Here is a 27,462-nt window from a genome sequence, read left to right on the forward strand (position 1 = left end):
GTCAGGGACAGCGGCCGCGGTGGGGGGACACCCCCGTAGCCTGCCGGGGTGGGGGATAGACCCTGCCCGCCGCCCCCCCGCCCCGCCCGCAACCCCGCCGGGCAGCCCCGCTCCCGGTGCGGGGACACCCCGGCGGCCCCCCCTGCCAGGCCCCTTCCCCGCAGCTGGTGAGGAGCTTAACACTCGCCCCCTTCCCCACTAACGAGCCAAGGCTGCGCAGAGGCCCCCGGCACACAGCCCAGGCAACTATCTAGAAGGAGGTCTGCTCTTCCTCCCTGTGGGACAGTCTTCTGGAGCTCCCTCGATCCGAGGGGAGAAGTGTCCTCAGATCCGAGTTTCTAAGGATTGTGAGAATAACCCTTACCACCTACTCCCCCCTGCTACTGAGGAAATTCCTCCCTCAAGCAGAGCGGACAGCCCTTCCCCAGACCAGATAGTAACAGGGGAGTCTTCACAGAAGGAATCCTGTATGCCCAAGAGAGGCAGTCCCCAAGACAGAAATAAGCAGGAGCTCCAGATACTTACCTAGTAATTTTAATTATTTACATCTGCTCAGCAGGCGGCAAAGCGAAACAAGGGAGAGAAAGCAGAGGCAGATTTAGCTTTTCTTTCCTTTTCCAGTTGCTGGTAACTGGAGATAAAGGTAATTTCCAATACTGATCCCATCCTCCTTCATCCCAAGGAAGATCCCTCATCCCCTAATTCCAAGAGGGTTTTCTTCAAATACCCTGTACAAGGAGAGAAGACACACCTCCTAGTTACAGGGAAAGGAAAAGACAGATTTCGCTGATAATATCCACAGAGATAGCAAGAATTTTTTCAGAGAAAGATATTTGCCCACCTTTAAGGACAAGGTGTACCTAGAGAAAAGAAAAGAGAGATTTCCAGGTAGGGAAATTGGGGAAATTGATTTCTGAAATAATCTGACTGTCAGTGAAAAGGCTGTCTCCCGGGGGAACACCCCTTTCGTACTTAGCTGCCAAAAGGGAGAGAGGATCTCCATCCCAGGATAAAACCAGCTGTTTTAGGGAACTGACTATCCCAAGCAGATTGTTTTAATACTCAAGATCCTGATTTCATCCACAATCCTTTCACCCTCAAAATATTTCTGGAAGAAGCTCTTGGAATAGCTGACAGCAACACTCTGAGTATGGGTCTCAGAGAAGGAGTGTGAAGGGCAGCACCCCAGCAACCAGCACTGAAGATAATCCACCTCCCTCCAGAAAATCTTCCAGACAGAGTGAGTGACCACATTATATCACCTCTTTATTCCTAGCTGTCCTTCTCTCTCACCTTCTGTCCTTGTTTTCCATGTCTTTTCTCTCACTGTATCTGCTTTCCTTTTAATCTTTTCTCTCGTTCTGTTTCTGAACCTTTCCCCAGGCTTCTTTCTCTGTGTCTTTCTCTGTTTCCCTCATTTAACTCCCTTATATGCTGTATGGAACTGACCTGATTCTTTCCCTCACTGTTTAGCTTATGGGAGACCTTATCCCTGTTTAATTGTAAGAAACCTCTCTGCCCTTTCCCTTCTGCTTTTTTTTCCTGGTTTATTCATCCTGGGCTCAGCCTGTTTCATCACCGGTGTGAATTAGTTTCTGTCATTGTGGGGTCATTGAGAAGGGTAATACTGGCCAAAAAAAGCTTTGAGGAGACAGGAGCAGTGATTTCTAGTGCCAGTGTCCAAGGATGCACTCATGGGGTGGAGTTCTCCGTGTGGGTTCTACTGTGCTTGTAACTGTGAGAATAAAATCATTGTGCGATGCAGACCTCACTGTGCTTGGGATCCAGAGGTACAGATCCCCATGCAAGTGCTCTGAGATGTGTGTCCTAATGTACCTGAGGGACTGTGGGATGAATTCTGGAAAGAGTGCCCTTGAGAGTGGGTTCTATGGTGCGCAGGGGCCTGGGAATGAAAACCGTGACAGTGCTGGTAGACCTGCTCCGAAAGCCAAGAGAAGCCATGCGGTTGCCACCAGCCTTCATTTGTGCTTTATGCTGTGTTCAGGGGCTAGGAACATGAATCCTGATGCTGGTGCTATGTGAGCTGAGCTGCTGCTTTTTGTAAATGAGGCAGTTAATTCCCGGTCACAAATGAGTATTCTGACACCACTGTAGTGATTTCCTGAGAAATCAAGTCTGAGGGAGATTTCATCTCAAATGAAGCCAAAGCAGATTCCAGTAGTAGAAGAATCATGCCTAAGGATATCTCACCTGAAGTATTCTTGTTTCTGTTCTCCAGTGAGATATCAGCGAGGAAATCCGAGATCAAAAGGGCCAGGGCAGGAACCCTTTTAGAAGCCTTTTGGAAGAGCAATGGTTAAACAGGGAGTCCCTGAAGAAGGAACTCCTTGGTGTAATGTGCTAGCCAGATCAGACAAAAGATGCCAGAGTGATTCCCCATTTTGGCAGAGGATTCTGTCAGTTATCCATGGCTTCAGAAGGCGCCTCTTTCTAAGGGAAGGCTGAACCACCTAGCATACATATGTTCTGGGGGTACTGTTAGATGCCCTCCTACCTGTTGCCCTATAGTTATGCAATCAGCCTGTTTTGAGTACAGCTGTGTTATCTAGCACGAGGAAAGAGATAACTGAGGCATTTTGGCCTTTGTACATTCAAGGGGGTAACTGACTTTTCATACTCCTGAGGTTAATTTACCTCATGCTGCCCCCTTCCTCACAGTAATGACTTGACATTTTTCAAGTGCTTTTGGCTCTGATGGATTGCAGAGCACTTTACGGAATATATATACCAATCTTAACAAAATTCTGTTCTTCCACAACAATTATCTTTCTGCATATGAAACATTTTTTTTTTTCTTCTATTAATGATAAAGATTTTTGTACTTGCTGCCTGAGTATTAAATATTCATGACAGACATACAAGGCTGAAAGTGGTGTGCTGTAGACTAATTGTTATATACTTGTTAATTGCTGACAGAGCATGAAGTACTGACTTGGACACAAAATTAAGACAATCTCTGCTCTGAAGATCTTGTAGTCTAAAACACAGCTATGCAAAAGATAGGGCGTACTCATAAATTTAAGGGAAAAGGGAATAATTTTTAGAGAGCATAGCTCTTCAGTGTGATCATGTGTTCACATCAAGTGTTTGTCACAGGTGAAAATGCAGCTTCCTCTGAGATGGAATACTGCAGCTGTTCTGCACCATTTATTTTATACAAAAGTATGCATAAAAGAAAAAGGGAGAGTATTATTTGGCTTCATGAAAGTGCAAGGTACTTTATAGACACATTTAAATGAAAGTGCTATGTCTATAAGAATTTACATTAAGAATATTAAATCTGAATACCTAAAATTAGATTTTAAAAACCACATTAATGTACCTAAGTAAATAGCCTAATTCTTGTAAATCCCCAGGAACATAGAGTTGGCTTCAACAGAAGGAATGAAGTCTTCAAGATTTGAGTAAAGAGACACTTAGCTATGTGTGTATGGGTTTGTAAATTTAAATCTGGACATTCATGCTTACAAAACTTGACTTTTTAGATTGAAGCAGTCTGATCCTGTCCTGTGGGCACTCAACTCCCATCTGAGAACTGAGTGTGTGGCATTTCTCAGGTCAAGTCCTTGAGTAAAATGAAATGAGATGGTATAGAGAGTTATGGGAAAAGGATTATGTTATGATCAGGATGTTATAATAGTGTTTAAGTATGTGTTCTATAAGTTCTTGGGTTTTATCTTGAAATCTGCTTTTGTAGGCAAGTTTCTAAGATAGAGTAAGGAGTCTGAAAAGTTGGAATGAAAGAATGAAATACAATAAACAGTTTGAGGAGTTTGGATGTAATTTCCCAGTCCAAGACAGGGTTGTGATTATTGTACTTCTGGTTTGGTTTTTTGTTGTTTTGGGTTGGTTCCCCCTTCCCCCTAAAAATACAGCTGGTGTCTCCAGAGAAGTTTATTCTTACCAAAGAGGCACAGGTTACAGCTTACTACCTCCTCCCCTAAACTTCAACTGACCTTCATGTAGTGGGAGATTCTGTCTGCATCCCAGTTAGGATCTTTGGCCCTTTACTTCAAGTGTCAGAAAGAAGGTATGGTTAATGGCAACTGTGATATGGACAGCTGTCCCTCAAGAGCAGGACTGGGCTGATTATCTCATCTTACACAGCTGTCAGAGAGGAATTAGATCTTAGTCGTTAGCAACCAGATGATGAAAAATGCTTTTGGACTAATTTTTCCATTTGCTTCTCCCAGCCTTGGGTAGAACTGCAACCAGTGACTTTCACACAGAACCCTCTATGTTATGTAGTACTCCATTTGCAGAATATGTTTCTCATTGATGCTTCAGAATTGAAACTTCAAAAAAACATTGTTTCTAGCATTTGCAGCCTGGAAGACAATTTAGAAAAGATGAGTAGTCCATAGATTAATGGACAGCCTAATATGGTGTCTCTAACATGTTTTAACTCTCCAGTTGTGTTAACTCCAAAGCCTGAAGAAAAAGCCTTTAACTCACTGTATTGCTGGCAGTTGTACATTTTATTTTAGACAGAATATCCATTTGATGTGTTCCACCTCCAAATGCTTATCATCTTGGTAGGAGGCAGTATTGGTACTTGCTCTCTGTTCTGCTGGTTTTGTTTCCTTCTTCCTTCTACGGGATGTAAGATGAACCTAAAAATCTATAATATGTTTCTTCCTGTACTCATGTTATGTTTTTCACTTTTAAATCCATCTATGTATTACTGAGAGAGAGCAACCATGCTGCAATATGCTTTCACAATTAATTAATTGTGAATTTTCATTTTAAGTTTGAAATGAAAATGCATAATACTGGGAATGTTTCAAAATTCAGAGATCTCACAACCAAGTTTAGGACCAATTTAATGTTGTATCCCGTGGTGCTTTGCCAAGATTTGGACTAGACTGTTGTTTTATCCTTGTAGTTTTGACCTGCCCAGTCTTTTACCCCATCCTATTAAGGACCTTAGAATTGTCTTGGAGGCAGACAGCACAGATATTGCTAGTGCCTGACCTTTGTGAACCCTTTCCTGAACTCCTGGGTTCTGTAGCATCGCATGACGCTCGAATTCCTCTCCTGCATCTTTAAGGCCCAGCATGTTTCCACCATGCCTACTTCTTGACTTGCATTTCCTCCTACACCCCACTCCTCCTCTCAGTTGTCCCTGCTCTTTGCATCTCGTTTCCCTTGCAGTCCCTTTGGCATTCTGTCCTCTGGTCCTACAAGCCTAAAATGCTGCTTTTCATCAAGTAAGCATCCCTCATCTCCTCTCTAGGATTCTTCACTGGCACGAATCCTTTCTTACTATGTCTCGCAGGTTCTGGTCTTACCTGTATTTTGACCTGTTCCTAGTTTGGCTTTCATTAGATTATATGCCTATGTGGACACATATGATTTTTTGTCTGAGGTTATCTCAAGAAACTTTTTTTTTAATCAGAGAAAATATCCAGTTCTGCTTGTCTGTGAAGTGTCACTTTGTCTCCACATTCTCTTACCCTTCTTTTTCCTCTACCCCCCTTCGTTCCTCAGGAATTGCTAGATTTTGGTTGATTAGAATGAAAACCCCTTGCATTACATTTTCTAGTTCCCTCTAGCACTTGAGGATCTTGGTTTTCAGAGCTGAGGTGGACAGTTTGTTCAAGGCCCAGTACCTCATTCCTTATCTTTCCGAGCTGGTCAGTTTATTTGATGTGAAGTCAGGAACTAAGGGAATGTATGTTCTTTTTTTGGCCTTTTTTATGTATAAGAGAGACTGAGTAATGAGGGACAGGGTGAGATGATGAGTGAGAGCTTTTATACCTCGAGGAAAAAATATTTGCTTTTTTGTTTTTTACAATTAGCAATTCAAATTTTGTTTATGCTCTCTGCTGTATAAAGACTGTGGCTGATTATAGCAGAAATATGTAATTACTGTTAAAAGTTCAAATCTGAATAATTGGGAAGGAATCTGAACTCTTTGTGGTCACAAATTAAAGGAGCAAAGTTTCTGAATTCTCAGTTTCCCCCTAGAAAACTGTGGTTAAATAAAACCAAGACAAATTCTCCCTCCCCATCAGGAACTTGCAGAGAAAAGTAAGCAAGCTACTAAAATAGTTACATCTGAAATTCCCTTTATCTGAACAAAGCAGACAAGCTTTGAATGTAGAGAAATGGTCTGGGATTTGGGAGACCCATGTTCTCTGCATGGTTCTGCTACTCCTTTGCTGGCTGACCTTGGGCTGCATGCTTTTCCATGCATGGCTTCCCATTTATCCTGGAATAGGTTATTGTAAGGGTTCCAAAGTATAAGGATGAAAACCACTTTTTGATGGCTGGCTGTTCTTGCTGTTGATTGCCTTAATTACAATGTGATATTGAACTCAAAAACTCTATATGCTGTTTTTTGTGACATTAAGAAACAGTGAAAGCACGACGCCCCGATTAATTCTTGTTTCATGGGAGGACCAGTGACTCCAAAATTGAAAGATCCTGTAGCATATCTGCAGTCTAGAACGGTTTAGTGAGTTGATTTCACTACAGATATTCTCACTCCCTTGAAGCTTCTCCTGAGATCTCTAATGACCTTTTCTTGGCCAGGTCTCAGGGTCTCTATTCCATCTTCATCCTTCTTGGCTTCGCTGCTGTTTTTGACACTTGATCATGCCCAGTCTTGAAATCTTGTCCTCCCTTGACTTTTGTGTCAGTATTTTCCTGGTTTCCCTCCTACTGTTCTAGTCATTCATTCAGTAGCTTCTGCAGTAAGCTATTTACCTTCCTCCTTTTTTTTTTTTTTCTCACAAGTTAGACACAATGACCCACTTCTGGTGTCCTCTCTTTGCTTTTTTTTACCTCCTTCATTCCAGGGATATTAAATTATGCAACTTTGCATACTACCTTAACATATTTTTTAAAATTAATTGCTGCAATTGCTGAGGCCAGTACGGAATTCTAGACAGCTCCTTTGAGATTTCCCTTTGTTTCCTGCTTTCCTCTGTTGCAAACCTCCACAGCTGGGCCTATAACATGTCCTTGCTCTGAACATATAGGATGGAGACTCATCTTCCAGTTCATGGCATGAATCTTTTGCTGCTGCATTCTCAGTCTCTGGGTAACCCTTGCTCCTTCATTTACCATCTCTGTTACTGCTCCCTGTTCTTGCTGGCCTCTGACAACTGTGTTACCTTCTCGTCTTTCTAAAAACACAGTTTATGAAGCTGTCTTCCTGGCATGTTTTCTCAACACGTTGCCATCTCCTCCTTGACAAGCCTGTGCTTCGGCTACCATCTACCACATAAGGTTCCAGCTTCTCGTACTTACTCTAAGGGGCCTTCACATTTATGTTTCTCCTCTATCTGTTGCCGTCTCTTACTGCATTGTCCTTTGCTCTGCCAGCAACACAAGCATGACATTGTGCTTTTCCATTTTTTACATGAGCATCTCTTCATTTTCTTCCTCAGCTGACTCATATCTTGATACACAGAGGAATATTGCCAGCTGGTAGAGGCCAGACACACTGGAAACTACTTATTTCATAGAATTGTAGAATCATTAAGGTTGGAAAGGACCTCTGAGATCATCAAGTCCAACTGTTAATTGTGTTTGCAATTAACTGTTTTCAAATATACAAATAACTGTTATTAGCACATTTGAAAATTATTCAAGATGTCTAACTGATAGTCAGAGGTACTTGTCTTACTACATGTACCCCCCTCTCCTGGGATGGTCAGGGTTAGAGCAGAATAATAGTTACTTGCAGCTGCAAGGTGACAACTGTGGCAAACATGTGTGGAAGAAAGGGACTTCTTTCAGTGTCTGTAAGGAGATGAACAGAAGATTTAGTTTCAGGATGATACACAAAACGGAGCATTTTATGAGTAGGATGCAGAAAACCAAGTAGCAACACAAGCATTTGAAGCAAGGAGAAGCCATTAATGAGTGTGCTTTCTGTGGCAGTGTGGTCCTGAATCCTCTTGACCTTCAAGCTTGGTACAAATCTTTACAAGTTGTGAGCCTGGCGAGGGATTGTCAGGTGTTTTGTTTGCTGGAAGACAGTTCAGCCAGTTTAGTTGAGAATAACAGCTAACAGAATAGTAAAAAGGAATTATGTTAAAGCAGTGGTTGAGAGCTGATTTATGAGCTTCACACAGTATTACTTGATTCTTCTGATCATTCTCCAACTTCAATTTCAGCTGTGCTTTGCTCTCAAACTCCTCTTTAGCAGGCTTTTCTGCAGTGGTTTGGTAACCTCAACTCTGGGAGCGTGTGCTGTATGTACATTTTGGGCACGTGGTATACAACTAATCTGTGCTGGATAGCAATTTCCTGATTTCCTATGAATTCAGTACATAGTTCTTGCTAGTGCTTGATACCCATTTCCACAAGTGGGTTGTGGCTTGTTTTAGTAACTATTGCAGAGTTCATATTGACTAATCTATTTTCAGTGGTTCAACCTTTCGTGAACAAGTTCTGACCACTTGCAGTCAGTTTGTCATTTTCCCTATACCTGGCTGCCATTCCTTTCTCTTATATAGAAGCTTTTCACTATTACTGTCATTAAACTGCAAGGTTAACAGTAATTTTTCACTGAGAGACCCATTTTTTAATGTAAGAATAGAGTTTTCTTTTTATAAGCATGTTACACCCAGAAACCCAAGTTAAAAGAATGTATCTTTGCAATGCTGTGCAGATCTTCTGAGCAAGATATTCTGAATGCTGATCTACTTCTGATGTTGTCTCCAATTTCAGAGACAATCTGGATATTGTATCAGTGTTTGCATATCTTGTACTGAAGGTTTACGACTGGATGTGATTCTGATAAGCAGATAGAATTGAAATCTTTCTCTTCAACTTGTGTGCTCCCTAAGGCTGGGGGAAATACCTGCTCTTAGATACTGTTTCTCTACCACAGACTTTCTGGTTTCCAAGGGAAAATTTCATTCCAGATATGTGCTCATAAATTTGAATTATTCCAAAACCAGTACCTGATACCTTTCTCAGTGTAAGAGTAATTGTTCTGTTAATATTCTTAAAGCAAATGTCAAAGATTTCTCTACTGCCTTGGCATATGTTTCGAATTACAGCTCTTACTTCCAATGGTAAAATATTGTGTAGTGATTCTGAGGGTGGAGAGATGCTGTAGAGCCATTTCTGCTGTGGTGATGTATTTTCATTGAGCTTCTTCAAAGTGCTTGGTTTACTTTTTACTTAAAATCTGTTATTGGAAGGGTTGTCATAGGACATTTGGCTTATTATTAGAATAAATCTTTTCTAGTAGTCTTATTACAAAGGAAATAACTTCCAGCTCAAAAGTATTTTAGGCATACCACTATTCTCAATATAATTTGCTGTTTCTTTTGACAGGTGTTACATATTCCCCACTTTCCCTTATGCAGCACCATAAATAAACAAACTAGTCCTAACTTTGAACACGTATTTTCAGACCATCTAAGGGGTGTCTGCAATGTCTGTGTAGTATTTCTCAGTGCGCTTTTTTCCTGCATGTTTATATAGCAGACAACAAAAATATTTGATTAGTTGATCTTATTAAAATCTGGCAAGTCATTAGCTGTGCTCCATCCTAGCCTGTTATGCCCGTAAAGATACTGTCTCCCTTGACATGAGCATATTTCAGGCTTTGGCTGTAATGCCATCTGTTGATAAGTTTAAATAAGCAGGTCATGTTTTGTAAACGAGACCATTTGTCAGTTTTATACAAAGCTAGAACATAATTGCCTTTGGAATTGAATCCTGACACACTTCCAACATGAGGGTTTTGGTGACTTTATAGTCCCCACAAGACTTCATGCTCCATTAGTACCAAAAATGTCTGTGCAGTCGGTGCCGTTCATTTACTCAACTCAGAATACAAAATTGTATCCTGCTTGTGCACCATTCACAAAATGGAGGGAATCTAAAGGTCCTGTGTTAAAATGTGCTATCATGATATTTATGTAATCAGTAAATATTATGAAAATAAATTTCTTTTTATTTTTCCTTGAGATTTAATATGAACCCTACGTTACTGAGATTTCTATTTGTTAAAGGAAAATAGTATCTGTATAACAATTTAATTATGACAGAACAATTAGTCCAGTGATTTTTGTATATTAAGCTTTGTGTCATCTAAAAGTTTTCATCTTCCTCTAACTCTGATTTTTAGTACATCTTAGCGTGTACTGTAACTTTTAGCACATTTCCATTCAGGATGCCATAATCACGGAATCACCTGTGTTCTTTTGCACAAAATAGCACTGAACACTGAAAGCCATTCTGTCTTGCACACTGAGTGGTTCTGAGGAGGGGGTACAGAGCCAGACCACTGTGACAGGGGCAAGTGCAGGTTGTGACAGTTCCTGCTCATACAGGCAGTACCACGCCGTGTGCACTTCGGTGACAGGAACTTCCTCCTCTTGGATTATTTTTCCCTTTGTGGCTCATGGCTAGCGAGAACCGTGTGCCCCCTGTTACCACACCTGCAAGCCTGTAGTTAACTGGGAAAATGTTTTCTGGCTTGTTCTACTGGTCGCAAAGTAGGGAAGTGTGGTTCTAGGGTATGACAATTTCTCTTACCTCCTTGCCCCAGGGACTGTTTTTCCTTCTTTCATGTGACGCTGCAGGCAGAAGTGTACTTTCAAAGTGCAATGCTTTTCTCTTGTCACTAATGTGACACCTGCCACTCCTTCCAGGTTAAGTTTTATTTTATAAACAAAACTCAGCAGCCTCTCTCTCTTCCTTCTTCATTTGATTCCATAAACATAAACATCTTCTGAAGACTTCTCACAATTAGTTACCAAAATGATGGGTAGAAATTTCAGATTGTGCAGATAATCCTTTTTTCAATTTCTTACATGAAAAAAGTATCTCTGTGAGAACATTTGCTTAGAGAAGATCAGATTTTTAAGTGTTTTGTTCCTGCTGTCTTAGTTCACACCTTCTTATTTTTGAGGGAAGACACATGTCTTAAAATGGCAAATTTCTCCTGCCAGAATTAGCAAAATTGATTATTTCCCCCTTTCTGTATTGGATAAGAACACAGTGTTTTTGCATGTGTAATTTACACAAGTGTGTCAAAATTGCCTTTTTGTCGTCAAAGTAGAGGCTGTCTGTTTCTTCATGCATGTGGTATTCTTATGTTTTACTTTTTCTCCTTACACTTTGATACAGTTTCGTTTAGTTGACATGGTGCTCACCTTTCTGTTTCAGAAAGGTTGCAGTCTTTTTTTTGTCAGCTTGGGTTTGAGCTTTTCTGTTTGCTAAATACGTTAGAAAATAGGTGTATCTCTGAGTATATTAGAGGGATATTGTTAGTTAGATCACTGGATCTGTGTTTCAGGCACCTAAATAGAAGTGGTCATATATTTATGGGTGTTCTACAGCAATGTCAGTCATTGCTTGGTAGTTTGTTGTGCTTTTCTTCTCTCTCAAAGTTTATGTTGAGAAATCTATGTTGAGTCTTCTCTGAATGTTTTGCCATAGTGTTTCATTATATCAGAGTAGCAGCAAATAAAGCAACAGTGAAAATAAACACAGAAATGCAGAGATTTATTCTAGAATATGCCTCTTCTGTAGGCAGAGCACAGCGTGGTTTCATTCACTGTATGGCTCCCTGCTTCAGTTGTAACTGATTCTGACTGGCCAGCTTTTGAGTTCAGCCTTGGAGAATGTTTCAGGCTGTAAATGTTTATTAACTGCGTTCAGTGTGACCCTCACAGTGTTGTTCCCCACATTTCGTACATTTCTCAGTCCTGATATATAAGTAGCAATGATCTTGGATAACATCTGACTGGGTTGGAGCAAGCATTTGCAAAGTAGCAGGGCAGGCAAAGTACAGATTTCTTCACTGTGGCAGTAGGGATAGTCCTTACTATCCAACAGACAGAAGACTGGCTTGCATGATCTTCAATTTGCTGCTAGTTACAAGTATTCAGAGTAAGGTGGTAGTTTTCCTGGAAAGCTGTAGTGAAGTATTACTAGTCCCAAGTGAATTAGTGGTTATTAAAAGGTATTCAATGCAAGGGGTTTTTTTAAACCATTTTTCTTATGAACTGGACAGATTCTTGTCTGTTTAACAGATTCTTGTCTGTAGTTTGGGATCAGTGCTTGGCTGGCATTTTTGCATCTCTCTGACCTGTCTGACTTGAGGTTGTACTGTAACTAGTTAGTGCTTGGGAAGTGAAGACTGCAGACAGTTTCCAGCTGTTGATGGTGGTTATGACTTGGCTACCTTACCCTTGCTTTTTAAAGTCAGCCAAATACATAAACAGATAGAATTTACCTTGTAAAGTGGGAGAATTCTGGTCTTCATCTTTCTTTTTACTTCTTCAAAGTTAATTCTGGCTTGCTAATGTGGTAGGATATTTTAAAATATCCTTGATTTCAATTCAATGTGTTTATTAGTTACTACTATTTTTTTTCTTTGTTTGAATGGGATCATAAGAGAAGAGTTCAAAAGAAGATTTGCCAGGCAATAAGCTGGGAAGGGAAAGTTGGAAGAATCATCAGCCTCTCTGGTTTGGCTGCAGTCTTGTTTTATTATACCATTAAGTAGTGTCAAGCTGGTGCACCAACCACTTGGATAAGGTGAATGAGATATACAACACAAATTAAAAATAATATTAACTGCATAGCAAGTATTCTTTTAAATAATTTAGTAACCAATTACACAGCGTTTTTTTTGCCCTGAAAGTGTTCTGGAATTGCCACCTTACCTTAGGTTGGACTATGCCTGATTATTACAGATCCAGTATTGCCAGCATACAGGCTTTTAAATTCAGTAACATGATCAAGTTCAAACTCGGAAAAAACCCTCTTATTCCACCGCTTTGAAATTTCCCATGGAATTGCTGTTGCATCTGAGTCTTCACTTTCTGTCCTAAATTACTGTCTAGTGTATATGTCCTTAAAGAGCTGCTGTGTTTTACTGAAAAGTGGTTGTTTCAATACTGGGTGACTAGTGCATTTGTACAGACAGAATTTTTTATTTAAGATTTTGGGATTTTGTTTTGTTGTCAAAGATTTTTAGAAACCAAGGAATGGAAATATTAAAATTCTTAGTGTGGGTGTAATCTGACCCAATTCTAACCTTGCTGTCTCCCTGACAAGTATATTTTACACAAATGCACGAAAGCTTGTGTGTTTGATGATGGGCGTATTGCAAATCAGCCTTACATTTTACTGCATAGCAAATCATCCCAGGTGCTCTACTGACATAACCTGGGCAAATCTGAAGCTTTGTGAAAACTGCAGCGTTTTCTTCTGCCTCTTGAATTTCTGGTGTTTCAGATTGGTATCTTATTCTGCCATAGGCTTTTATAACCTAATTTTCTTGATTTCTATGCTTGCCTTAAAAAAAGGGGGGGGGGGGAATGGAACTGAGGAATTAGTATTTATTTTACTTTGGAGTTGTTAACACAACTGATATTTCGTAATGATTTAATAAGAAGCAGTAATCTGTTGTCCAGTTGCACCATAGAAATTAAAAATTTTATGAGGCACACTTACAAAATTAAGCATTCAACTTATATTTAGTTCATCTTTGTTTTTGCCCAAGTGGAATACTGCTTTTAGTGAGGGCTGTACCTGTGAACTCACCGTGCTGTGTTTTGCGTACGTGGTGGTCTGTCCATCCCAACTGGATAAAAATATATTGTTTCTTTTCCCTTGTATTATTCAGGAAGGAATAGTCCTGCTGGTTTTGTTTTGTTTTGTTTTTTTTCTTCTTTTTTGTGTCTGTAAATTTCAGATGTTTGATACTGGATAAAATCAATCAAAATGTTATTCAATAATCTACATCTTGAGGAGGGTGGATAATGTAAGGCCTTTTGCAGCTCTCTAGTTAGCTGTTTAGCAAGTAGTTGTCCCTATCAGGTGTGATAGATAGTGTGGCAAATAAATACATGAGTAAATTAGTTGCAGTTGGGCTTTTCCTTTCCTCTACGGAGAGAAAAATGTTTCCACTCGCCATAGATACTGTAGAGCTGCAATTGTACTTTTCAGTCAGTGAGTGCTGTGAGTGTGAGTGACAATGTTAGCTGTTCAATTAGGAGGTGTTTTTTGAGGCCAGGGCTTTGGAGCCACTGTCTTGTGGGGGTTGAGGGATGAATTTTGTTGGGGAACTGTGTGGGTGTTTGAGCCCTAAGAGGTGTGGTGAGCACATGCATGGAAATGAAAGGCTTAGTGCTTACGAATGCATTGGAATATGGACTTAAGCGCTTTAGTGCTGTGAGAACACTTCAGTGCAGAAGTGAAAGGTATAATGCATATGGTTGTGGGAGAAGAACTGGTAGCTTCTCTGTCGAAATGCTGGGTGCATCTGTCTCTGGATCTGTGCATCCACACTGTTATTGTCAAATACCTATTTTTAGAATGAGTATCTAATTGGTATTCATGCAGATGGGTGTCTCCCTGTCTCATCTGATCCACTCATCTGAGTGATGCACTCGGTGGGAGGTGTCTGCTGACGAATCTTTCCTAAGCGAAGTGTGTTCGTGTCAGTCTGTTCTCTTACATGTATGCATGTGTTTAATTTGTCACAAATGTCTACATAAGTATGTGCACGTGTTTGTGTTTCCCTTTTCTGTGCACTAGCATGCTCAAAGATAGTACCATCTAAACCTCAGAAATAAACGATGCAGAACTTGCATCCCTTCAAGACATGATTCTTCTCTTTATGCAAAGAATAAGCACAAAGCACTGCAGGTTGTGGCCATGGAAACTTATCTACCTCATTCCAGACTTCAAGGGATCGCTCCTAGTATAGTGATGCAGCCAGTTGTGAGTAGGAATGATGAACTTTCTGCTGCCTTGTCTACAACAAAAGACGACATAAAAGTTTGTGTGCTAAGCGCACAAGTTCCTACAAGCTCATGCTGCTAACTATTTTCTTAATATGAAATAAATGCTAAGTAGAGATCCCTGGGTACTACTGCAATCCAGGTGTGTTTTGTTTTTATGAGGGGAAGTATATAATATTTATGAGAAAAGATCCTGAATCTCTTCCTGCCCTGTGGCAAACTTGTGTGACTTTGGATGAGTAAGTTCTTCCTGTGTCTTAGAATTGGAGAAAATACTTGCCTGCTATGTTGTGAATTAAGCAAGATTTAATTCAATAAAATTATATATATATATTTAGGAAAAATTGGTTGTGGTAGGCAAAGCTTTAACTATTAAGAGCTTAATATAGTCTGTTCCAACTCGACATGGTAGATGTAATTATCTATATATAGTATTATGCATGATCTTGGTGTTTTAAAATGAGATATGTAATCCTAGCTCTAAGGAATAGGATTCATTATAATGTCACCTAATGCAAAAAAAGAGGCTAGGCCTTAGGGAGAAATTAATTTGCCCCTGAATTAAGATAGTCTTGACTTTGAAGATTATCTAATTAAACTGTGGTTTGTATATGGCATGAATGAGTATTCCCTTTTAGCTATGATTTTCCTCTTACCTGACACAGTAAACCTACTGGATTAGAGGTAATCTTGGTGGAGGGTACCAATGTTATATGGATTGGGTCGTAAGGGAGTGAATGTGATACAGCTGCTGAAAGGACTCCGCTTCCTTTGAACAGGTCTTGGTTCTTTACCTGGGGGCAGTGCTCTGGGTAAGACTGCCCTAGTAATGCTACCATCAGCACTGTCCCAGCTTCTGTCAGTAAGGATGGTCCTCCCAGAGACACAGTCATAGGCCCTTTTGGGTGCTTCTATCTGGCTGTGAATAAGGGATATGAACTAGGATGGTCTTCACACAGGTATTTGTGATAGGGGGAAAAGCAGAGGAGGAATGCAAATGAGTGGTTTTATTCTCAGAGTTCACCTTGCTTGTGTCTCAGGAGTTTCCTTTCTGCTCCTTTCTCCTCACAGGTACTCCTGCTTCCAGCACCATGGCCTCTGACCTGGAAAGCAGCCTCACTTCCATAGACTGGCTCCCACAGCTTACTTTAAGGGCTACTATTGAAAAGTTAGGGGGTTCCTCACAAGCAGGACCTCCAGGGTCTGCCCGAAAGTGTCCACCAGGCTCACCAACAGATCCTAATGCCACACTGAGTAAGGATGAGGCTGCAGTGCACCAAGATGGGAAGCCACGTTACAGCTATGCCACTTTGATCACATATGCCATCAACTCATCGCCTGCCAAGAAGATGACGCTTAGTGAGATCTACCGTTGGATCTGTGACAACTTTCCCTACTACAAAAATGCTGGTATAGGTTGGAAGGTGAGGGCTTGCACTAAAGTACTCTTTCTGCCTAATTACAAGACCTATTTTCTTAATTCTGTGCAAAATACCCCCACTAAGAAAAACAAGACAGCTGTAAAACTAAGTTGAGCGACTGGAGAAAATGCAGAGCTAGGAGTCCCATTTTCTCTGAGAATTTTGTTGTATGTGGTGCTCCCTTAAGAAGGAGTGTGCAAAAAAACTCCACCAACAACTACGAAGAAAAACAAAACAAAAAACCCCCACAAACCCCACATTCCTACAAAGCTCTGCATCATTTTTCTATTTTCACTGCACCTTCTGTAGATGTAGGGGTGGTTCAGCCCCATATTATCATCTAATCCATCTCTCTTTCCACAGCTTCTGTTGTGCTCCATTCCAGGTATATGTAGTGAGCTTTGGCTTTTGAGTATGCACCATCCTATTTTCTGTACCTGTTCCAGGGCATACTCAGAAGACTGTATGTTTTTGTTGTGGCACTTACCCGTATCTCTTACTCTCTCATCAGAACTCTATTCGTCATAACCTCTCTCTGAATAAATGTTTTCGAAAGGTGCCTCGACCGAGAGATGATCCAGGGAAGGTAAGAAATCGGCATGCTCCTGGACAAGCAATTTAAAACTGCAGGGGATAACCTGGGGTTGCCCTTTCTAACTCATGGTTGGAATTTGAAACCTAAAGTGTAGGCAAAAATGGAAGCAGTAGTAAGATTTACTGCAGTCCTTTGGCTACAGACACATTTACTTAAAGGGAACCTCTAAAGGGGCCCTAGTGGTTTGAGTAATTATTTTTCCTATCTGTGATCTTCAATTGACTTTAAAGATACTGTAAGAAGTCAAAAATGAGATTGAATCTACCTTACTAGTTTTGTTTCTTTTTCTTCTTGATCTCTGTGTAAAATGTGGGTCTAGTACAACCTGTTCTGTTATAAAAGATCATAGTGACTACTGGTGAACAGCAGGATTTCCTGGAGGCAAGATCTGTGAAAGTGAGAGCAGAACCTGGACTGCAAAATATTTAGTGTTGGGAAAATAATATCATCATCACATTGTTTAAATCTGTAGAAATCATTTACAAGTAAAACTCAAGAATTTAGGAATTTGTTGGCCAAGTAAAGGCTAATAAAGCTGTGATAGTATATATAGATTCTAAAGGGGATTGCTAGCAAAACCAACACTTGGCAGATATTATTTTTTAAAAAACCTCACAATTAAACAAGCTGAAGGAGATGGCGGGGGCAAGAAGTTATGTATCTAGACAGAAAGATTGTCTCTTCCCCCTCATCCTAAAGTTATCAGAAAGGACCACTTGCTTAGGCCTTTTATTTCAGGTTATATTTAAAGGACTATGTGGTCTCAATTGGTGTTTATAAATTGAAGTAGTAGATCTTTGAAGATCACTGCTCAAAAATACCATTGATTATATGCCTTACTCCAGGAAATCCTAACTGACTTAAGGGTATATGTTTGCAGGTGTTCATTGGCACGTTGGGCTGGGTTTATAATGAAAACATGTTCTGTGCTTTATACTTATTCGGATTATTCAGATTTCAATTAGAGGTTAAAATGAGCTAAATTACACTCTGGAATTCTCTTTATACTTATTCAGAAAAGAACATACATTATTATAGACTGTTTTGTGTTGAAAGAGACCTCTGGAGGTCAACATGCACCCCCACCCCCACTCCCAGGCAGGAACAATTAGATTAGGTTCTTGAGGTTTTTGTTGGATTTTGAGTATCTCCAAGGATGGATATAGCAAAACTGGCCACTTGTTCCAGTGCTGTACCACCAACATTGTGAAGAATTTTTTCTTCATATCTGACTGTACTTTCCCTTGCTGTAACTTGTATTTGTTGCCTCTTATTCTTGTGCTGTACATTTTTAAGGAGAATTTGATTCTGTCATATTTTATTTCCCTACACAGTTGAAGACAGTGGTTAGATCCCCTTAGCCTTCCCTTGTCCCAGCTAAACAGATCTCTTCTGTGAACTACTTGTACATTATATGTTTTAGTTCCTAATCATTGTGTTGACCCTTTTGTGGGTGCATTCTAGTATGTCAGTATCTGTCTTTCATGGGAACCCCCCAAATGGGCAGAGCGCTCAAACTGGAGTCTCACAACCATGGAAAAAGAATGAACCTTCTAGCTGTCGGCCAAATCAGAATATTGAGTTGGATCTCACCAGTCAGTAACAAATTCAAGTTGGGAGGAAGCTACTGAAGGGGGTGTGCAGGCCCAAAGAGTTCGCCTAGCTTGGATCAAACCATCCTTTTGGTGTCTTGTCACAGAGTGATGGAAAAGTACGGTATTCTGCCTTCCACCAGTAGCATTGTATCTCATTGTTCTGTGCAACCCAGCGCAAGAGAGGAATCTCTGTGCAACACCCAAGTCTCTGTCTGATGTTTTAGAGGGTGGTCCATGTGGTCTTAATGTTTAGTTGGTGGTACATTCTGTGAGTCAGTAGTCCCCTGCTTCAGGAAGCTCTGTGATTTAATCATGCATTCACCAATGGATCTTCTTCCAGGGCTCTTATTGGACAATAGATACATGTCCAGATATATCTCGCAAGAGGCGGCATCCTCCAGATGATGACGTGAGTGTTTTCTTTTCCAGACAGCATGGAGTGGGGTGGGAATTCCCTTCTGGTTTCAAGGAGTCCTTCCAGCACCAGACCATGGTAGTGTTTTGGGGGCAGGGTGTACAGATGGGGGGACAAAGGCTAGGAATGAATGAACTAGTGTGTTTGTCCTGCTGATTGGCTGTTGTTGCTGCTATTCAGTAGCAAAATTAATCTCGTGTAAAGTCCCTTATCCTGACTTCTCAGTGACTAAGGCCCAGTCCTCCTCTTTTTTAAGCCATGAACTTCTACAGCGGGGGAGCTGGCTTCCCATCTGCAGTTTCACTTCTCCATCTGTTTTTGATTTCTGATCCTTTCCTTTTCTCTTTCTTCCCCATCCACAGATACCGCAAGACTCCCCAGAGCAAGAGGCAAGTAAAAGCCCCCGAGGGGCTGTTCCAGTCAGCACAGAAGCCTCTTTGCCACCTGAGGCCACCCCTCAGATGTCGATCCAGAGCACCACCCCCATTGCCAACTACAGTCAGGTGAGCAGCAGGGGAAAAGATAAAGTGGGAGGAACAGCACGGGGGAGGATGCATGAATGGAAAAGTGGTGAGGAGAGGGAATTGTGAAAATTGTGATATGGAGGCAAAAATAAAAAGAAGGGAAAGAGCTGAAATTGCAGAGATAGAAAATAAGGAGGAAGTGAATTTTAGCAAAGGGCTGGATGGGGATAAGGATAAAGGCATAATGATATTAGATAGGTGAAGAAAATGCTGGAGCCATTGGGCTGCAGAGGGAGGGCAGTGGTTGGTATTCCGCAAGGAAAATGGCATTAGGGAAGATTTGCTGGGGGATGAGCTAAGTGATATGGGACATCGGTGCATGTTCTATGCGTATCTAGTCTCTGGATCTCTGTCTCAAGTTACAAAAACTAGTACAAGCTAAAGGCTTATTTCTTGCTCCCTTAGCAGGGTGCAGGGCCTGTGGATGTTGCCTCTACTGTAGCTGGGGGGCAGGGCCGTGAAGGGGCTGATGTGCCACCCCCACTGTACAGTGCCAACCATGACTTCAAGTTCTCCTACTCTGAGATCAACTTCCAGGATCTTAGCTGGTCCTTCCGAAATCTCTACAAATCCATGCTGGAGAAATCATCTTCCTCTCAGCACGGTGAGTAACTGCATGCGTCATGTGGGGTGGGCAGGTATCTGCCCACACAGTCTTGTCCATTTGGCATCTCTCAGATCTTTCCTCACTTTGGAGCCTGTGCAAACAGACGTTCCTTCTTTGGCATGCTGTAATTACTTCTGCCAGGAGCAGATAAGAAATTTGCACGTCCTTTATCTATTGCTCCCCCTAGTTCTCTTAGAATAAAGAGGATCGTGATTTAAAAATACCTTCTGTTGATACAAATGCAAGTACTGAAATGGCAGAAACTGAGAGAAATGAAGTTCTGAAGAAAAGCACATCGGAGAAATATTCACAGTCTGTCAGGCTAGAAACCATAAGAGGGAGGAGATTGTTGCATGTGGAGTTTCTCCAGGAGAGCGGAAAGTCATCATTGCTCAGATCTGTTAAAACTAGGTTTGTACAATGCCGTGGAGAACTGTGCTTCTTGGATTGAGAGCACGGAAGAGGGAGCCCCCAACTCTATTCATAGCTTGCATTTCTGGGATTGAGGATGCAGCCACCAGAGGGCAGAATCGCTGCAGGGATGAGATGTCCACGGAAAACACTTCAGAAAAGCCTACATAGTTCTTCCCGCCTTTAAATACTTCTAAATACTAATCTGGAATAAAAAGGAATATGTTATTACATGAGCCTTTCACCTGTGCTGCTAGCCATCACACAGTGCAGGCAAAGTTTGCCACTCTAGAAGGAGCCTCCTGAGCTTGTAGCTTACGTGAAATAAAAATTTATGTACTTCTACTGCTTCCATTGTGCTGGCACTTGAGATTCCTAGTAGGAATGTGTGAGGTGTTGCAGGATGAGCAAGCTACAAAAATGTAGAGAACAACCTTGAGTTGGTGTGTTCCTCTGTTTTTGCAAACTTAGCAGTAGTCTGTTTTTTCCCCTCTCCAAGTCTTAGGCTGTAAGGCACTCTAGGAAAACATGCAGTTTTTGAGGAAATTTTGTAGGCAACTTTGGAGTCAGGATGGCAGTATTCATCCTTTTGCCCCATTGCAGTAGTAGGAAGCTCTGATCTTGAATCAAGGCTTGATCTTGAATGTGGTGAAAACCTGAGGCTTGCTTGCAGATAGTCAGGTAAGGGTACTCAAAGTGAGTAGCTCAGGTTAATGTCATGTAATGTCTCTGTGATTTTTTTCACAGAGGTTCCACAATGTGTGGGGAGAATGAACCAGGGAAGCAGAGATATGCTGAGCTCCTGGTATTGGGGAATAATGGAGAACACCTGATGCTCCTGCATCAGGGGATGCCTGAAATGCAGGAAGATAAAAATTACACACTGAATGAGTCAGTGCCCCCCATAGCCCCCATAACTGTCCCTGTACCCCCATGCTCCTCTGTGCCCCACATAGACCCTATAACCACCCCAGTGCCCCCCAGAGCCTCTACAGTCACCTCCATGCCCCCCATAGCCCCTCCAACCCCCCTGTGCCCCCACAGCCCCTATAACCACCCTATGCCCCCATAGTCCCCATACCTTCTGTCATGAGGGAGCCCTGATATGTATAATGTGATCTGTGTACAAAAGCAGAGCCTTTTATATGTGTGAGAAAAATTGGGAAGATTCTTGGCCAAGCTGCTTTTAGAAGGGGACTGAATGGAGCCCTGGGAAACAGCAAGTCAGATGTATCAAGTTATCTGTTTTCTAAATGTTTTGTTGTTTAAGTTTGCTTAGTGGTCATTTATGGGAAAACAACATGTGCATGACATTTCAGGAGAGCATGAGTTACTTTGGCAAATGTAGGAAAAATCCAGGGAGGAATTTACGTACCTGACTCTGTACTAAAATCCTGCTGGGTCTTCATTGTAGAGCCTTTTGTTTTGAACAGAGTCTGGAGTGCAGCAAGTGCATAATTGCACAGGTCATGGTTGTTGGCAGCCAGTAGAGGGAACTCCAAAAGCGTCATAAATAGCGGGATGAGCAGTGTGAAGTTAGAGATGGAAAATGTAAGCAGAGGTCTGATTCAGGCTGCTCTTAAAGCTCCCTCCTCTTTCATTTACTTGGCAGGTTTCTCTTCACTCCTTGGTGACATGCAGCCCTCCAACCACAATTATTACATGTACCAGCAGCAGCAGCAGCAAGGCCCCTCCTCAGTGGGTGCTGCTCCCCCACTCCACACTCCAACCCCAGAGGGTTGCCCATCCCAAGGGGGAAAGCAGCAGGGTGGTGAGGGTTATGGCCCTCCACCAGTGATGTCCATGCACCCGCCCCCAATGCAGCATGGAGGCTACCACCAGCATCAACAACATCACCCGCACTCCCACCCACAGCAGCAGCCACACCAGCACCAGCAGCAGCAGCAGTCACAGGCTTCAATCAACAGTGCTGGCTTTGGTGAGTCAGGGGCAATGGAAAACACAGCCGGGAAAATGGGAGCAATGAGGAGCCCCCAGACAGAAATTCCAGAAGTGAGCTTTCCCTAGGTAGTGCCTAGACTGTGTGTAGAAAATGGGTGAAAGCCAGTTAGGGTTGAAATCTGAGAGGGAAATTACCTTCCTACTGAAGGAAAGGAGGCTACATCCACCCTGGATTTGGGACTCTGTTTAGAGATGCAAGATAAAATCAGGGCCTCAGTGGGAAAGGAGGCGCCATCCCTAGTCTTCCATCGGAGAAAGGATTTCTAGCTACTGTAGCATCAGGCTCTTTGGTGAAGAGGGGCCAGTCTTTTCCTATTAAAGGGTGGAGGGAAAGGGCAATCTGCATTGGATTAATGTTGTCCCTGTTTCATTCCAGCGTTTCCCCCTGATTGGTGCTCCAACATTGATTCCCTGAAGGAAAGCTTCAAGATGGTAAACCGGCTGAACTGGTCTAGCATTGAGCACTCCCAATTCTCAGGTCAGTGTTGGCCTAGTGACTAGAGTTAGTGACTCAGTGATTAGGGCTGTAGTCTAGAACATGTGAGTGCTGTATCAAGATCTTTTTTCAATGTGTCTGTGTCAAGTCCATTGGTTTCTCAGACTCACTTTATTTCTAAAATGAGGTGTCCTACTTCATGGGTTCTGTTTAAGATCCTGAAGCACTTGAATGAATACTGCAGGAATTTGGGACAAGGGGAATTAATTCATAAAAGTATTTCAGAAAGCTGAGATTTTTCCCTCCAACTCTCCCCTCCCCCACCTGAGTCAGTGAGACAGTATCCTTAGATATGGAGCTCTCCAGGTGTTTGGTGACAGATTTGAAGCAATGAAGTTGGGTTTGTGAGGAGGAGGTAGGATTTAGGGACAGAAGACAGAAACACTTTGCAGGGAAGATGACAGTGTGACTGCTGTCTTTGACATTGTCCCCTGTCCCCCACAGAGCTGATGGAGAGTCTGCGCCAGGCTGAGCGGAAGAACTGGACGCTGGATCAACATCATATTGCCAACCTCTGTGACTCCCTTAATCACTTCCTTACCCAGACTGGTCAGCTCCCTCATCTGGTTGGCCCACAGCAGCCCCCTCGAATCTCTGATTCTTGTGCCCTGAACAGTGGCAAACAGGAGCAATCCATGAACCAAGGTAATTAGGCAGAGACTAAAATGATGTATAAATGAAGGCCCAATTCTGTGAATATCCTAAATTACTTACGGTCTTGCCAGGCAATATGGCACTGAGCAACTCAGAGCTAGGCTGTCAGAGGTGTTCATAGCAACTCAGCTTTCTCTGGCTTTAAAGAATTGGGTTGTCCTATGCCTGTGGCCTGGACTGACTGCTATTATTTGATGCATACCGTTGACAGGCAACCTATCCAGGCAGAAATATATTTAAAAGGTAAACCCATAAAAGGAGAAGGGAGTGGTATTTTTTTAAGTAACCATCAGAAAGAAATGGCCAGCAGAGAGATTGCTATTCCAGATGGCATGAGCTGTAAAGGAGAAAGCGCATGCACCCTTGTTGGAGAAATACTGACTGAACAAGGAGTAGGAGGATGCACTCTGAGGAGAGCACAGGGGATATTGTGGTCTTGATAGCACTGTGATGGTGTGTGTCATCTAGTACTGAACTAAGTGGATAATACTGAGCCAGCTTGTGGTGTTTCTGGATGAAAATTTTCTTCTTTTACAATAATAGAGAAACTCCTGCTGGTTCCAAGAACAAGATCCCAGACCAAGCTATAGCTTGCAGTTAGGACCCAGCAGCTGAACATCTCCTCAGTATCCCGTGGGTCTGAGTGAGTTGCTCTGTGGCTGAGCTGCCACCCAGTCAGGGTCAAGACTGTTGACCAGAACCTTAACAGTTGTTTTTGTTTTGTGTTGTTTTGTTTTTTACCTCATTTCCTTTCACAGTGAACTCCTATGGTCAGCCCCAGCCTCCCCATCTCTTCTCCGGGCCATCTCCTATGTACCAGATTTCCACCCAGGACTCTCCAGGATATAATCGCCCAGGTAAGGAGTGACATTAAGGCATATTAGACCAAGGAGCATTAAAGAATTGGTTCCAACCCCTTTGTGTGTTTCTACTAAAGCATTTAGTAACCAAATGGAGCACTGCAGGTAGAGAGGGAGGCTGGACTGCAAAAAAACCTCTGTTTAGGGTTCTGCCATAGCTTTGGAAAGGTTTAAGGTATCAGTGGCCTGATTTCTTTCACTTCACATAGACAGTCTCCCAGTTCAGCCTCACCCTCAGTTGGTTGCTTGAAGGCAACTTTACATGAGAAGCTTCTATTGATGAAGTCCTTTGTGCTCTGTCAGCAGTCAACTGTGAGAAAAGTAAAGGAGGCTGAAAGTTAACTTCTGTAGAAGATGCTGTGGAGAATTTCACAGCAGACCACCTACAGACTTTGGTAGGTGCTGTGTGACAGAGAAATTGATGCCAGTAGTGTTCTTGTTTGTTAGACTATTGGAAGGGAGAAGGCCCAAACCACTTTGGGTTTCTTTTGCCCAAGAGCCCCCTGTGAAAAAGCATGTAGTTCTTTATTCTAACTGTTCTTTCCTTTTTTTTTTTTCTTGTTTTTGGCTCAGCTCATCATCTGGTCCCCCGGCCTCCAGGACCTCCTCCAGGCGCCAATGAGGAAATCCCCGATGATTTCGACTGGGACTTGATCACCTAGCGAGTTACAGACTTGATAGGCCGTCCTTTGTGAGGGACGTGGGAGGGGAGGGAGACATGGGGTCAATGGTGTCAGCACCGCCCTCCCCAGCCTCCCTGCCTTGCCTGTATATAGATATATATTCTCTATCTCCGCCAGAGAAGCCACCGCAAGATGCTGCCGAAGATAATCCTTCCTTGCGTCCTGTTTTATCTTCTTTTCTTCTTTTGTTTATTATTATTATTGTTATTATTATTATTACCAATAATTGAGCACAGCCCTCCCCCTCCTCTGGTGGCCTCGGACGCATCGGATCAGCTTTCATGTTGTGTAGTGCCCTATGAAGGGCAGAAAGATGGGTCCTTGGTGCCATGAAAAGACCTTGGAAGGCTGAATCCTCGAGTGCATCTTTCTCTGCCTCCGTCATTTTGCGTTTAACAATCCCTCTTTCCCTTCAAGGTGGCCGGTGAATCTGTTGTATTGGCTACTGGAGTGAGAGAGCCTAGTGGACCCTGGGAGCCTGTAGTTATGTTGTTTCGTAAATGTTGTAAAGGTCAGGGGGCTGAAGGGACACTTGGAGGGGTGATCTTAGCTCTGTGAACTTTGTTGCACCAGCAGGAACAGCAAGAAAAGAAGTGGTGTTCCCAAGTACAAAGAGAAGGTAGTCCCTGAGGCAGGGAGAGCTAAGCTGAGCTGGGAGGGCAGACCTGAGTTTGGAGAAAGGAGAACGGGGCAGAGATGGTATTTCAGCACTGAAGTTGGGTTTCACAATGTGGTGCCATCTGTGAAGACAGAGAGATTTTGAAGGGAATCCTGACCATTTCCTACACTGCTTTTTGCAGTCTCCAGGTGAAGCTTAAATACCCATCAGATAAAAGAAGCAGTCAGGGGTCTCACATGTGATTCAGAAAATTCTGTTCCCCAGAGCTTTTAATTTCACCCCCTATCCCTGCAAGCTCTTCTTCAAAACATGTAGTGAGGCTCTTACTTGCATATGCAAATTTGGAAATTTTCTCCCATCAGTATTTGTCCAATTGTTATTTGGCCCTCTGCCCCTCAGATTTCTTTGGAGACTGTCTTTGCCTGTGTTTTGAGTGCCAGCAGCAGGAGCCTTGTTGTGTATGTGCATGTCCTCTGTCAGGGGTTCCCACTTGGTGAACGGGCTCGTGGTGGGCAGATGAAGCTGCTGCACAGACTGGGAGGGAACTTGAGGGACTTCTGGTCAAGGGCTGGACCCTCTGGTCAGGTACCGGGAGGCCCTCACGAGCAGTTTTTGTAAGAGGGGCATTAGAAGAGAGAGGATGAAGCAGGGCAGGCTTTTAAACCGAACAGCTGAAGAGTGTAGTATAAAAGGGAGGTGGGTGGGTCAGACCCCTTGCAGTTCAGCTGGAGAGATGACAGCATCTGGTGTAAATCCTTAAGGATGAGTTTTGTCAGCACTTGCAAATCAGGAAGGTGGAAAAGGTGCAGGAGCAGGAGTGAGTGTTGAGATGCCTCCTCCCCAAAGCTATGTCCTGTGTTCCCCTTTTTTTCTGGTATGGCTCTGTTCTGTCAAACCTCTTGCTTTCTCTTAATATTTTGTAAAGCCTCCCCCCATCCCTAATTCCCTGTTTATCAGTGAAGGGAACAAACATGGAAATAGACCGTCATGGCCACTTGACAAACCTGGGGCAGGGCAGTAAAGTAATAACCTCTACTATGACTGCAGGAAGGTGGGGAACTGCCATTGCTTTTTCAAATTGCTGTAGGGATAAACCAGTCGGAAATTGGATCTTTGTCAGGGAAGTGGACAGTCTTGTTGTATCAGGAGGGGGGAACAACACTTTTTTTTTTCTTTTTTTTCTTTTTTCTTTTTTTGTTTTTTTGGTTTCTTTTTTTTTTGTTTTGTTTTAAGTGTGTGTTTGGGGGGGAGTTCGTCATTGAGTATTTCCAAGAGAAATGAGGAATCCCGGACAGCTTCAACATGGAGTCAGCTGTTATCTCTGCTGATTCAGGATGGGAATAATACATCTTGGAAGCATGTGTGATAGGTTTCTGTGGGAAGTGGCACCAGAGATAACTCATGGCAGGTGCCAGTTAATGCTTTGCAAAGGACATTACTGAGAGCCGGCCCTATGGAAGTCTGAAAACACCACCGGAAGAAAAACAAACCAAGATGGCTCCTTCTGCGTATCCAAGTGCTCCTCATTTGCATATTTGCCTCATTTGCATATTAAGTTGTGCCTCATTTGCATATGTAAATACATGCCGGTCAGTGTGCAAATTAGCCTCGTTCCTCTGCCCCTGAAATAAATGTGCGTTGTTAGTGCGTGGAAGACATCAATGGGGTGGGCAGCACTGGCCTGCAGGGAGGGGAGGGGGGCCAGCCTGGCCTGGAGGAAGGTCCTGCAGGCCCTTCCAGCCCGGTGTGGCCCCCTCCCCGTGCTTCATGTCAGTGGTCAGGGAGAGAGGGGCGTGGTTTCACGAGTTTATTTTTGTGCATGCTTTCTTAATAAAAAGAAAAAGTGAATGTTTATGGTTTAACTCTT

General features: G+C 42.5%; 1 protein-coding gene across 3 annotated transcripts; it reads left to right on the forward strand.

The window, feature by feature from the left end:
* On the forward strand, nucleotides 1-27,457 carry FOXJ2 (forkhead box J2). Of its 3 annotated transcripts, XM_027633403.1 has the most exons (12): nucleotides 1-643; nucleotides 1,116-1,240; nucleotides 15,825-16,177; nucleotides 16,686-16,760; nucleotides 18,705-18,773; nucleotides 19,142-19,282; nucleotides 19,709-19,907; nucleotides 21,934-22,260; nucleotides 22,660-22,761; nucleotides 23,224-23,424; nucleotides 24,192-24,290; nucleotides 24,867-27,457. In XM_027633403.1, exons 3-12 carry the CDS (start codon nucleotides 15,845-15,847, stop codon nucleotides 24,953-24,955), a joined length of 1,635 nt encoding a protein of 544 aa, XP_027489204.1. In that variant the 5' UTR covers nucleotides 1-643; nucleotides 1,116-1,240; nucleotides 15,825-15,844; the 3' UTR covers nucleotides 24,956-27,457. The 3 variants fall into 3 exon arrangements, with proteins under 3 accessions (XP_027489204.1, XP_027489145.1, XP_027489270.1); XM_027633344.1 differs by having other exon boundaries at nucleotides 1-1,240; XM_027633469.1 differs by having other exon boundaries at nucleotides 1-1,240; nucleotides 19,712-19,907.
* Nucleotides 27,458-27,462: the final 5 nt, after the last annotated feature.

The sequence above is a fragment of the Corapipo altera genome, unplaced genomic scaffold (genome assembly GCF_003945725.1).
Source record: "Corapipo altera isolate COAL_440 unplaced genomic scaffold, ASM394572v1 0, whole genome shotgun sequence".
Taxonomy (NCBI): Eukaryota; Metazoa; Chordata; class Aves; order Passeriformes; family Pipridae; genus Corapipo; species Corapipo altera.